Here is a 13,246-nt window from a genome sequence, read left to right as displayed (position 1 = left end):
GTAGCCTTTGTAGGCATCAGAAAGCATTTAAATTTAAATGGGGCTACGGCATCAACTTTGAGATCGATCTCCGGTAATGGATAACAGTCCTTGGGACAAACCTTGTTCAGATCCTTGAAATCTATGCACATCCGCCATGTCCAATTTCTTTTAGGGACAATCAATGGATTGGCGACCCAGGTCTGGTATTGGATTGGGCGGATGATTCCAGCATGAAGGAGGTCTTGTACTTGCTCATTCATAGCTTTGGTTTGTTCAGGGCCCATCTTTCACTTCTTTTGAAAAATTGGTGTAAACATCGGGTTTACCCTCAATTTGTGTTCCTCAATGTTCCGTGGGACACCAATAATGTCCGCGGGTTGCCAAGCGAAGATTTCCATATTCTTGGTTAGCAATTGATTCAAGAAAGTTCTCACTATCTCTGAGATAACTGGTCCAATTACGACTGTTTGATCTGGAAATTTCTTGTTTAAAACCCATTTCTCTGGTTCGGTCCTCTGAGTTTGCTTTGGAACTTTGCTAAGCTTTGAACTTTCTGTTGCGAAGCAATGTCGATTGACATGAATAATTGCTATGCCGGTGCGGGTTGGAATTCCTACCGCATCGTGAGCTGTGGACGGGTGAGCGTTAAAGTCACCGATTGCTTCCCGCCCCAAAATGATGTCATGTTTGGAAGTTGCTGGTAGAACCAAAAACTCAACTTCCTCAGTTCTTGAATGAATTCCATCACCAAGAGTGACTGGAAAAGATATAACCCCTCGCGGATGCATCACCTCACCTCCAAAGCCTGAAACAGGCGCATGAATTGGTTTTAACCGCTCTTTGTCTTCCTCATCCAGTTGTTCGAAGCATTGTCCGTACATAATTCAGATGTACTACCCGTGTCGAAAAAAACATACTTCAATCGATAGTGACCAAAGAGGGCGGTGATTATTAAAGGATTTTTATTCCACGTCCACCTTTGACTTGGGGAAAAATCACAGGTTCGTTTTTCCATTCCTCGTCCAGGAACTCTCTCCTCTTTCCTCCAACCCTATGCCCACCTTGAATCATGTGGACGTTCAAATCGTTAACTTGTTTTTTTGGACGGACCCTGGTTGTCTCGCGCGGGAGCTTTATCAATCCCTGGCTTTGCGCCTTGACCAAATGTTCATGTATGCCAGACTTCACGGTTGCTTCAATTTCATTTTTCAAGGCCACACACTCGTGAAATGAGCAGTGCTTCTTGGTATCAAGGAACGATTTCCTCGGTAGTGGTTGGGGTTTTCTGAAATTCACGTTTTCAGTCGTAAGAATTTCTAAGGGTGTTTTTGAAAATGGAGTCCAACTATTGGAAGACCGTGCTGAAGAATTCTGCTTATTCTTGTTACCAATCAAAGATTTGGCATCGAATTGCTTTGATGGTTCTGCTGACGGTTGGAGTCTTGACCAAATCGTCCCTTTCGCTTGTTTGTTCGTCCGCGGAGTCTGGAATTCAACCTTAAGGTTTTGTTTCTGACCAATATTCTCCAAGGTTATCTGAGTCCTTGCAAACAGTTTCGTTGCGGTCATGATATCATTCCAAGACGTCGATATTCCGTCTCTGCACATCAGAGTCCAAATTAACTTATCACTCTTCACATTTTTGCGGAAAGCTCCCCACAACATGTCCTCGCTTGAGCCACCGATATTGAGACTTTCATTGTTAAAGTGGGTTATAAAGTCATCAATGGATTCATTGTTCCGCCTAACCACATCTACTATCTCAGACGGGTCACGAGTGTGTTTCCGCTGTTGACTGAAATGTTGGGAGAATTTGGCAACAAAATCATCCCAACTCGTAATTTGTTCGTCCGGTAACTTTTCAAACCATTCACGTGCTGTACCAGTGAATGTTAAAGCGAACATGTGACACCAGTAGGGAAGAGTCTAGCCGTTGACTCCTCCCACGGCCACAAAGTTCATTAAATGATCGCTAGGATCAGTCATTCCATCATACTTTCCAACAGATGTTGGGATCTTTGCGATGACCGGAAACGGAGCTGTTGCAATTTGTGCAATGAATTTTGACTTTTCAGCAAACGCAGCTGGGCGGTAAGGCTACGAGAAGTCTACCTCAGCATTGCTGTGTTACTCCGCATGGCGGACAACTGGTCGCAGGTAGCTGGTTCCTCCACGTAGATGAAGTCTGCTATCACCGCTGTAATAACTGCCATTTGGATGATATGTTGAATCATGACTTTCAAATTCTTCCACATAGGCAGGTACACGCAAAATCCTGCGAGGACGTTCACACCTTTCCCAAGCCTCCGCCGGATCTCTTTCCGTCTGAACACTTTGACGAATCTGGCTTCTCCTCACCGTTGGAGGAGGAGAAAGAGACCTCGTGGGAGATTCGTCATAAGTCAGAGTTCGAGCATAGAGTCGCGCTTCGCGCACCCTACGCTCGTACTCGGCTGCAACACTTTCTTGTTGAATACAAAGCCACTCATCCGGTGATACGAGTCCCTTAGACCTGGAACTATGGTGATGAGTTCTCGCCAGTTCAGAATCACCGGAATCTTCTTCCAGACCCAATTCTGAGCGAGTCCGGCGAGTTTCTCTCATAATTCGTCCCAAGTCTCCCCAATTAGAACCTTCTGGTGTCGTGACGTGTCCTAAATCATTTGGAGTAGGACCGGCTGGTGCTGTAACACGCTCTAAGGTGAAACCTCCAGGTGTTACATTAGCAGTTCGTGAAACAGGAGCCGTGATACGTGCAAAAACACTTGAAGCGAACCCTTCAGGTGCTTCCGTATCAGTGACACGTGAAATAGGCGCAGGAGTTCCCATCGGCCCTTCAGGAAACTGGCTCATATCGTACAACGAACTAAAAACGAAGAATTATTGCTGTTCTAACAAAAGCACGGATGGCGCCAATGAAGAAACACGGATCTAATCCCCTTGACGGGTCCTAGATCCAATGAGTCCACATGGTAGAATACAATAACAACCAATACAATACGAGCACAATTCCCCAAAGTCCAATGGCCGGAACCTGCAAAACAGACACCGTGAGCTCGTTACGGGAAGGACAAGGTGGGGGGGGGCTTCCCCTAACCACCCTCCGGCGTGAGAATAAGTACAGTTCTTAAGAAGAGAAAGTACTTGAATATTGAGAGTAGATAGTGGGGAGTGAATGAATATCTCATGCAGATGAAGAGAGTATTTATAGCCGAAGGAAGTGGGAATATAATTGGGCCAGCTGTCCCATTCTAGAAGACCTCTCGTAACCGTCTGGACACGTGCCCTCTTATGATAGGTTGAGCTATATGTTGCATGTGCAAGGGTATAACAACCTGGACACGTGTTGATCCATGATAGGACGAGTTATTCCCTGGCCATGTGCACGGTTATAACAACCTGTCCAGGTGTCCTTCATTCATTGGCCGACAGGTCACGTATTCTCCAAGTAACAATCGTGGTAGTTCTTCTAGAAGGTAGTTGGTTAATTACAGCTGTCCTGTTGGCACTGCCTCCTAGTCATTTTGGCGGGTATATGTGCTATCACGCGGATGACGTATGAGGGTGCCTAGATGCTTCCGCATGATATGGGAATGTTCTTCCTTTAAAGGTTTATGCGGGTTGATCCATATGTCCCGCCGGTGGCTTGAAGGAAGCTTCCTGTTGACCTGCGGGTGATACTTAAAGGTATTTGAGTCTTTCTGGTACCCTACCTCTATAGTGGGTAAAAAGCAAAAGATGCAAGGTACGTGCCATTAAATTGTCAATCGCCATTATTATAGATTTATAGGTGACCACTAGTGTTTACATGTTATCATTACTTTTGTTGCTAGATATTTGAAAAATTAACACCAATTTGTATTTTGTTACCTTAAATTGGATTACAATGTTAGTGCCATTTGCGTTGTTTGACGCCATTAGCGGTTTTAAGTTGTTATACTAGATACTTGTTTTAACAATAGCTAATAAGTTGTGAGACTCGATACTTATTTAAAAAGATATATAATTCACTCGTTAGTGACTACAAATTAATAAACATTCAAATAGAATTCCGAGTGTGATGTGGCCACAACTTTTTCGTGATCGATTAAAAATTCAGTCGGTATCGGTCAGCAGGTATACCGTATGTATATGTGTGGATATAACACAAAAGACAAGGAAAGGAATCTAATCATGTATTGGTTTAATACATGTATATAAGTACGCGTTTTAGAATATACCGGGGTTCCTAAAATAAACAAAGGATAGGAATTTATATAACTACATTCGTTAATTAATTAACTTGGTTTAGTAATTTAAATTGAGGTAACTAATACAAACTCGAGTTTTCATAAAACTTAAATGGGTTGATAACTCCATCCGTGTGTGGTTGTAAAAATCACGTCTAGGCGCCAAGTATTCAACGAGTAATCCCTGCCTAAGTCGAGTTTTCGGTGAGCCATCCCTGAGTATTCTCCGACTAAGGATGAGTACTCACCAACTAAAGCCGAGTACTCCCAACTCCCCAGTTGAACGCCTAGGGTCTGCCTAGCGATTTTTGCAACCTTGCATCTGTGTGACCCAAATATCACAAATGGGTTAAAATGGACTTAAATTGGGCCGACTAAAATTTAGCATAATTAGGTATTCGTAGGGCCGTCCAAACCACTCGTCGCTCGAACTCCCTCGCCGCTCGCTCAGAAATTGCTCGAAAAATGCTCGCTCGTTTTTTCACTTGATTGAAAACGAGTCGCTCTGCTTGGTTCGGTTTGTAAACGAGCCAAGCAACGAGCAAAGGTCTGCTCGGTTCGGTTCGCCTCGAATATTTTTAATTTATTTTATATATAATTTTATATGAACAAATATATTAATATATAGACAAAACACATAAATATAAGCTTACAATTATTTTTATCCCTTTAAAATTTCTTATTCCGTCATTTTTTAGTATTATTTCAATCAATCATACCCAATGAAGTCTCACCAACAGCAAAGCTATAAGTAGGGTATGAGGAGGGTGAGATGTATGCACACTGTACCTCTATCCAAAGGGATAGAGATGTGGCTTCTAGAGATACTCTCAGCTCTAAAATACATATGTATGAGACAATATAAAGGAAATCAAAGTTCAACAATAAAGGAAAATAATAATAATAATAATAATAATAATAATAATATATGGAAAGAAAATATCGTTATGGTGTGTGACCAAAATAAGGTAAATAGAAGCCCTAAAGTATTCATTTCTCTCTAAAAATCCTTAACTTTAATTCATCTTCTTCAAAAGTTCAAATCCTCAACCATGTCCTCGGAGAGGTGTAGGTCTATCAAATCATGCCTAATCCTCTCATCCCAAGTCAATTTAGGTCATCTTGCTACCCCTCCTACCCTCTATAATAATGTTTTTTACGGAACTAACAGGGTTCGTCGTCTGCCTTCTCTTCACATTTTTAGAATACTAGAAGTTTGTTTACATGAACATTATATCTCACTTCAAACTTACTTTTAATAAAAATTTACAATATATTACACGTTTGTCTAAAAACTACTAATTTATACAATATAATATTTACAACCTTTATATTTGTTTCTTATTGAAAATTTTAAAGTGAAAAAGAAATAAATAATGCTCGAAATTGCTTGATGTTCAATCGAAAAATGCTCGATTCAATTTTGGCTCGTTTCGATTTTCGCACGGTTCGAATTTCATCCGTTCGGTTCGGTTCGATTTTAAACAAGCCAAGCAACGAGCAAGCCTTTGCTCGGCTCGGTTCAGCTCGGCTCGGCTTGTGAACAGTCCTAGGTATTCGGGTTAAGTTGGGCTAATATTAACTATCGGCTAAATGGGCCGAAATACATAAAATGCAATTGGGCTATGGTTTAGCTAATCGAAGGGAGCTACTAACAACCCGATCAAATTGGCCCGGATAAATGTAGAATGTCGGGCTTCAATGGATTTCAAGTAACTTGTGACTAAACTAAATTATTTGAATTGGGCCGAATATATAGCGTTCGGGTTGGGGCAGGTCCAAAAGCCTACATAGATCACGGTTGGGTTTGATCAATGTCACGTGACTATGTAACATTTTTATAAAATATATGCATGTGCAATGTTGTAAAAATGGGGGCCAGACAGGGATTAATCACCTGGTACCCCTAGCTGATGAATTTTTAGCTAATTAGCAATAAACGGTAGTTGGATACTTGGACCTAGCCGGCCCACATCAAACCCAAATCAGAACAATCGGGCCAAATAAGACCAAATCGGATATTTTTTATATAATTTCTGGCATTCATCTATAACTAATCTTTAATGTGTTTAGAAAAGTTTGAATGTATGCTTATAATTAATCTAGTATACTTAACTAGATCATAACATAAATCATATGTTACAAGTAATACACACAACTCTTTAGTTATCAACATTATATTTTGCTTATTATGTTTTTGTCACCCACATTTGTAATGCTAAAACACACAGTAACCTTCTTTAAAACCCCAAACTATTTATTCATTCATTTCACCATTTTTAAGGGCCTCATCATCACATTATCTTCATGATCCAAAATCTGCAACAAAAAAAAAAACCAGATAAATAAAATTACAAAATAACAAGAAACAAAACCAATTACCATCATCTAGTTGACATACTTACATGACAATGGTATACATATCCCGGCTCCGCAGTTGCATCAAAGGGGTATGACGCGTTTGTATGTATATAAGCGAACTTCACAATAATCTTCGTGACGTATCCGGGTTGCATCTTATACACATTCTTCCATCCTTTCTCATACGGTTCCACACTCAACTTTGCACCACGAGCATATTTTTCAATTTGGCATTTTTCAGCATTATTATATTTATTCATACAGTCTCTAAAGTCATCTATATTTGTTATATTTGTTTGATCCAAAACTTTAAAGAGTCCAAGATGAATATGCAAAGGGTGATTATCCTCCGTTAGATTAATCACATTCCAAATCTCCGTGGACCCCACCTTGGGTTTCTCGGTAACCGGTTCGTCATACGACTTCCCGTTTATATACAAATGAATCGGCTCATCGGCTGGACTCGTGTATTCATACATAGCAATGTAACGAGTTTTTGACACTTCCGATAAACTCGGTGTCGGGTATTTTAACAACTTTTGTGGGACCCGTGATGAGTCAAACTCACGGTGGCGGCTGATGATGAACTTCATGACTTTACCGTTACTCTCGTTGACCGGATCTCCACCGGGGTAAGGGTACGCCGCACCATTGTGTAAAATAGCTGAATCTGTCGTTGACTTTGAAAAGTCAACGACCACGTCAGCTATTTCAGATGGGCCCACAAGTATCTCCTTCACCAATACCGACTCTTCGCTATAGACGGAGTCTGATCCCACGTGGAAAAATCGTAGACCGTTGCCGAATAAGAATTTAAAAAACCGGGCGTTACTAGCATTAATGATACGAAACCGGTATTTTCTTCGACGAACATTCATGTACGGCCACGCTTTGCCGTTAACGAGAATAACGTCACCAAAATACTCTGGTTGCCACTGCGGGTGTATCTCTGGGTTGTTTCCAGTGGGGTCCATGTAAATGGACCCATTTGTTCGAAAACTACGATCAAATACAACCAAGGGCCTATCAAATTCGTCACCACATGGAAGCCCCAGTGGAGCTTCCACATTGGGGTCACGGATAATATAGGACCCAAACAAGCCTGCCAGAAGGTTGACTCTAGTCAACCCCATGGCGTGGTCATGATAATATAAGTTTCCGGGTTGTTGTTGGTTGTGGTAGTGATATGTTTTTTTTGTCCAGTAGGGCCCAACATCTTGGAATCTAGCGGTGAACCATGCGTGTGAGTTTCCGTCACTTTCTGGTTCGTCAATTCCCCCGTGGAGGTGTACCACTGTCGGTACACCTTTGTTGTTACGGGGGATGGCTGTTGGGATGGTGCGGTCCCACGGGAGGATGTGCTTTGAAGGGAGGCGATTTTGCCACCTCACGTGAGTGCTGACACCGTGGACAGCTTCGATTGTAGGACCGGGAACGGTTGCGGTTGGCTTCGTTTGACCGTATGCAAATACCTTTGTGGGTGGAAGATCCTTGTGAAATTTCTGTAAATACAGTTTATAAAACATTCAAGGTTAGTTTATGTAATTGTAAATATAACAAAAAGAAAAATTAAAATTTAGTTTAACTTCTATTTATTTATTTATTTAATTAGTTGATTAAAATACAAACGATTTTTAATTATAATACGAAAATAGTTGTGATGCGACAACTTTTTAAGTTTTGGCCTTTTGGTCTCTTTGTTATGAATGGTATTACACTACTTTAGAATGAATGAGAAAAAAAGAAAAAAGAAAAAAGAAAAAAGAAAAAATTAGGTGGTCGGGACCCACTTTTAAATTTACTCTTTGAACAACTAAATTAACATTAACAATTCACAATATATTAATACATGCAATAAAGTTTATTTTTAACTATAACTTAAAAGTCACAAACCATTAATAACAATTAGTCCCACTAGATACCCACTTTCAGATGGTGCTATTCACGAACCGAACGCGAGCGTGCTCATACTTGGTTTGGTTTGAAAGCAAGCTGAACCGATTGGATTGAATTTAAAGAAACAAACGATATCTTTATGCTTGAACTTGGTTTGGTTTTGAAACCGAGCGGCTTGGTTCGGTTTGGTTTTGCTTGATTTCGTACAAAGCTTCCAATTTTAAATTTCCAAAACTTCAAAATATCATTAATTCAAGACTTTCAATTCTAAATTGTCTAAACTTTCACATTTAAAATGTATAAAACTCATAGTTAACAACAAAAAATATACAAACAAGTGTCTACGGTTTAAATTTGAACTTTAAATTCAACACAAAAGAGAGATATTTTTAAAACTTAACAAAGTAGTATGCTTATCTATATATACACACACATAAAGTTTATATATAAAACTAATAAATAAAAAATAATTCGAGCAAAACGAACCGAACCAAACCAAACCGAGCGAGGCTTTGCTCGTGTTTGGATTGCTTTTAAACCGAACCGAGCCGAACGGCTCACTTCCAAACCGAGCTGAAATCAAACGAGCATTTTTCGAACGAACGACGAACGAGCGGCGAACGGCGAGCAGTTTGAACAGCCCTACTTTGTTATACTCAATTTACACAGAATAACTAAATTAACTCAATGTTAATAAATGCATTAAATATTAAGATCACTAAAACCTTAATTATATTTTATATTCAGTCACCATTAAATGATCCTATATACATGTGATATATACTTGGTTTTTTTAGAATAACAACTCTCTCATAATTCTACACTACAATCTAAACCGCACTTGTACATTCGACCTTAGGCCACCCATAGTGGGTGAGGTCCACGGGCTATAGGGGCAAGCACCGCACCCACCCCCTTCGGGGCCGAAATGTGGGGCGAGGGGGGGGGAGTGGTCAACCTTTTGTTGCCGGAGATATAATGAAAATAATAATATAATAATAAGACCGTTAGAACGGTCAAATTTAAAAAAAAAACAAATTTAATTTAAACAATATATATATATATATATATATATACTCTTCTTCTCCAAACTCATATCCATTTAGGGCTGTTCACGAACCGAACCGAACCGAATGCGGGCATGCTCATACTTGGTTTGGTTTTAAAGCGAGCCGAACCGAGCGAATTGAATTTAAAGAAACGAGCAATATCTTTATGCTTGAACTTGGTTTGGTTTTGAAACCGAGCGGCTTGGTTCGGTTTGGTTTTGCTTGATTTCGTACAAATTTCCAATTTTAAATTTCAAAAACTTCAAAATATTATTAATTCAAAATTTTCAACTCTAAATTGTCTAAACTTTCACCTTTAAAATGTATTAAACTAATAGTTAACAACAAAACATATATAAAACGAGTGGCTATGGTTTAAATTTGAATTTTGAATTAACACAAAAGAGGAAAATTTTAAAAACTTTAAAAAATAATATACTTTTATATATATACATAAAGTTTATATATAAAATAATAAATAAAAAATAATTCGAGCAAAACGAACCGAACCAAACCGAGCGAGGCTTTGCTCGTGCTTGGATTGCTTTTAAACCGAACGGCTCACTTCCAAACCGAGCCGAAATCGAACGAGCATTTTTCGAGCAAAAATCAAGCGAACGACGAACGAGCGACGAGCAGTTTGGACAGCCCTATATCCATTTCATACATACACATAACCAAAGTCTTCAAAATACACAAAAATGAATCCTAAAAACAACCTGAACCAACCGAAACACCCATTCCCTTCTTTCGAAACCCATGCCGTGGAACTCACCGCTACCATGAGAGAAACCAACAAACAACACGAAAAGTTTGCCGCTATGTTAAAATTGCGGGAAATGAATAAAGACTAAGAATCCATCAAAGCGGTCGGGTTACACGAAAATGCCGCATTATTGCAACGACGATGAGTTGAAAAAATGCACGAATATTATGGATATTATTTTTTTTATTATTTTCGTTATGCATTTTTTTTAATGTTTCTTTTTTTTAATTTTAATGTAGTTTTATTTAATTATTTAATTTAATGAGTTATTATTTGTTTAGTTTAATTATTAAAAAAATTATAAAAATGGTGACGTGGCACTGGATGGGGCTATAACACCATTGCACCTAAAAAACAAATTCTTACCCTTTACTAACTGAGGGTCACGTGTCACAATTCGCTCTATTTATAGCCCCTCCACTGCACATAACCTCAGTAGTGAGGGAAGCCATTTAAAGTACTAAATGTAATTTTTTTTAAATGAGCAAACGTGACAAGAACTATCACTATCACTTTTAAAAATAGCATATGCGCATTCATATAAAGTTGTTTCAACCAATCAGTGAATAAAATCTCTTAATTTCTTTTCAAATACATTCATGGTTTTTTTAAGTTTATATAATTTCATTTATACGAGGACATAAAATTCTCAATTGTATTAATTAAAATTTAAACCAAGTAACCAACTAATAATATAAGTTCAAATTATTCATGATAAAACTATTTTCATCCAAATAAAATTATAAAAAAAATTATAAATAAGGAATGCATTTACGTTTTTGTTTGATAATGAATAAAAAAGAATCACAAGACACACTTCAGTCTGAAAAGGAGCAAGAAAAAACAAAAGTGGGGCCTAGTAAAACGGAAATTGTTTTTTTTTTTTTTAAGTCTTGAGATATCCATGAGTTGTATCTCGACCAAAAATAAAGCGAGCATTTAATTTAAGATCGTCAATATTCCACATTACAACAACTTCATATCAAATATCAGGTTTAGCAATAATGATAATGATTTTGGGAGTTTGGGTTAATCATAAATTTTATGGATTATATTATGTAAAAATGTAAAATTTTACGTTAGTTGAATATTCTACATAGAAGCAGGAGCGGACCCAGCTTATAAAAAACGTGAGCTGTCCACCTTAATTTTTTTAACGTTATTCGTATGTGAAAACCTCAATCGCCCACCTTAAAATTAGTGTTCTCAATGTGCGGCCCATCCAAAAAGTTCTAAGCCCGCCACTACATACATAGAAACCAATGTTGTTGAGACCGGACCGGACCGGCCGGTCGGACTGGTTCGACCGGGATTTGGTCCACCGACCGGTCCGGTTATGTGTAGTTCACTCGGCTCCCAGTGAACCGGCCGGTCCGAACCGGTTCAACTGGTTCGACCGGAAACCGGACCGGTTGAACCGGTTTTCTATAAAAAAAAATATTTTTTTTTCTAAAAACTGTTTTTCTGCCTTTCCCGTCATTTTTTTCCCTGAAATTGTTTGGCCGGTCCGACCGGTCAAACCGGTGACCCGGTAGCCTGTCCGGTTCAACGTCCGATCCGGTTATGAAAACATTGATAGAAACTTAACAATTGCATCTTGTATTGCCCAAGTATAATTTACAATTAAAGTATCTTAAATATATTTAATTATAATTAAAGCGTTGTACAACTATTTATTTTCAGGCAAATTGATAAACACAATAAATGACTTTGTAAATGAAAATCAACAATATTGAGACAGGACAAACAAGTGACATTGGAACAAACAAATTACAAAGCATGTATGTAAAAGTTGCATTAATCAAATTAAAAACTTCTATAATTCTATCTGAAATATATTTTTTCCTAAATTCAGAAGACCCTTATTATAGAAAAAAAAAATCAATAATCAAAGCAGCCAAGGTGGTTAAGAGTTTTAATCTCACACAAATATCAGTGTAGATTAATGGTGGTTTAATAAGAAAATCAATATATAATATAATTAAATTTAGGTTGAATAGGTTGTTGGAAAAGAAACATAAACTTCTAAAATATGCATCTTAGAAAGCTGTTGCAGACTTTTGAGTTCCTAAGACTAAAAACTAGTACAAACAATGAAGCTACATGTACAAACAAGCAAAGAACCATATAAAAGAAAGACATACCCAGTACTTTTGAAACATGGTGATCTTGAGAGCCTTGGGAACAGTAACACCATGAACAACATCATAGCCTTTGATGCGGGGCATATCTGGTAATTCATCCACAAACACGTCCAACTGCGATGGACTAACGAGCCCACCGCCACCACAAACAACCGCAAGTAGTCCCAAAATATGAACCAGAATCAGAGTATAAATCATTGTTAATTCCAGTTCTGCCCTTCTCTGTAATCTTCCTGCATGTACATTAACACACACTTAGTATGTGTATGTGTGAAAAAGAGAGAGGAAATGAAGGTTTTGTGTGCAATAATGAATGGAATTAGATTCATATATATTGTGTGTGACTGGGATAATGATTGGGTGGTGTGTGTAATGTGTAATAAAGTAATTAGTTGTAGTATATAAATATAATACACTAACTTTTCTATTTTCATTAAAGTATTTATTTAAAGTTCTATAATTTTTTAATGATAATTTTCTTGTGTGTTAAACTATCGCACTCCTTAATTTTAGAAAATTTCGTCACTTCATTAAGCTATGCGTAGTGAAGGGGCTACAAATTGAGACGAATTGCGACACGTGACGCCCAGTCAGCAAGTGATGAGAATTTGTTTTTGAGGTGTAATGGTGTAGGGGCTACAAATAGTAATATATATATAACACATATTAATAAAATAATAATAATATTTGTTTCTTCCTTCCAGCGAAAAATCCCTCTCGCCCCCGCCCCTTATCGCCCCAATATCTCCGGGGAGGGTGGTGTTCTCCCCTAAAATCGCCCCTTTCGCCTCTCAGATTCGCCCACTACGTTCGGCCTTA

General features: G+C 38.4%; 1 protein-coding gene across 1 annotated transcript; it reads right to left on the bottom strand.

Moving 5' to 3' along the window:
* Positions 1-6,330: 6,330 nt before the first annotated feature.
* On the bottom strand, positions 6,331-12,837 carry LOC143620704 (multicopper oxidase LPR1-like). Its single transcript, XM_077092337.1, has 3 exons — positions 12,428-12,837; positions 6,617-8,074; positions 6,331-6,530 (listed from the first exon to the last, which is right to left on the bottom strand). The coding sequence occupies exons 1-3, from the start codon at positions 12,623-12,625 to the stop codon at positions 6,477-6,479; spliced, it is 1,710 nt and encodes a 569-aa protein (XP_076948452.1). The 5' UTR covers positions 12,626-12,837; the 3' UTR covers positions 6,331-6,476.
* Between the last annotated feature and the right edge of the window lie 409 nt (positions 12,838-13,246).

The sequence above is a fragment of the Bidens hawaiensis genome, unplaced genomic scaffold, assembly GCF_021521415.1.
Source record: "Bidens hawaiensis isolate Kalapana, Puna unplaced genomic scaffold, B.hawaiensis_p1.1 tig00000296_1, whole genome shotgun sequence".
NCBI classification, from domain to species: domain Eukaryota; kingdom Viridiplantae; phylum Streptophyta; class Magnoliopsida; order Asterales; family Asteraceae; genus Bidens; species Bidens hawaiensis.
The sequence above is the reverse complement of the archived record's forward strand: the minus strand, read 5'-3'. Positions and strand labels throughout refer to the sequence as shown.

Coding starts and splice junctions, on each gene's coding strand:
- LOC143620704 (XM_077092337.1), bottom strand. CDS start 12,625: ATGATTTATACTCTGATTCTGGTTCATATTTTGGGACTACTTGCGGTT. Junction 8,075..12,427: donor CCATGTTTCAAAAGTACTGG/GTATGTCTTTCT, acceptor CTGTATTTACAG/AAATTTCACAAGGATCTTCC. Junction 6,531..6,616: donor GATATGTATACCATTGTCAT/GTAAGTATGTCA, acceptor TTTTTGTTGCAG/ATTTTGGATCATGAAGATAA.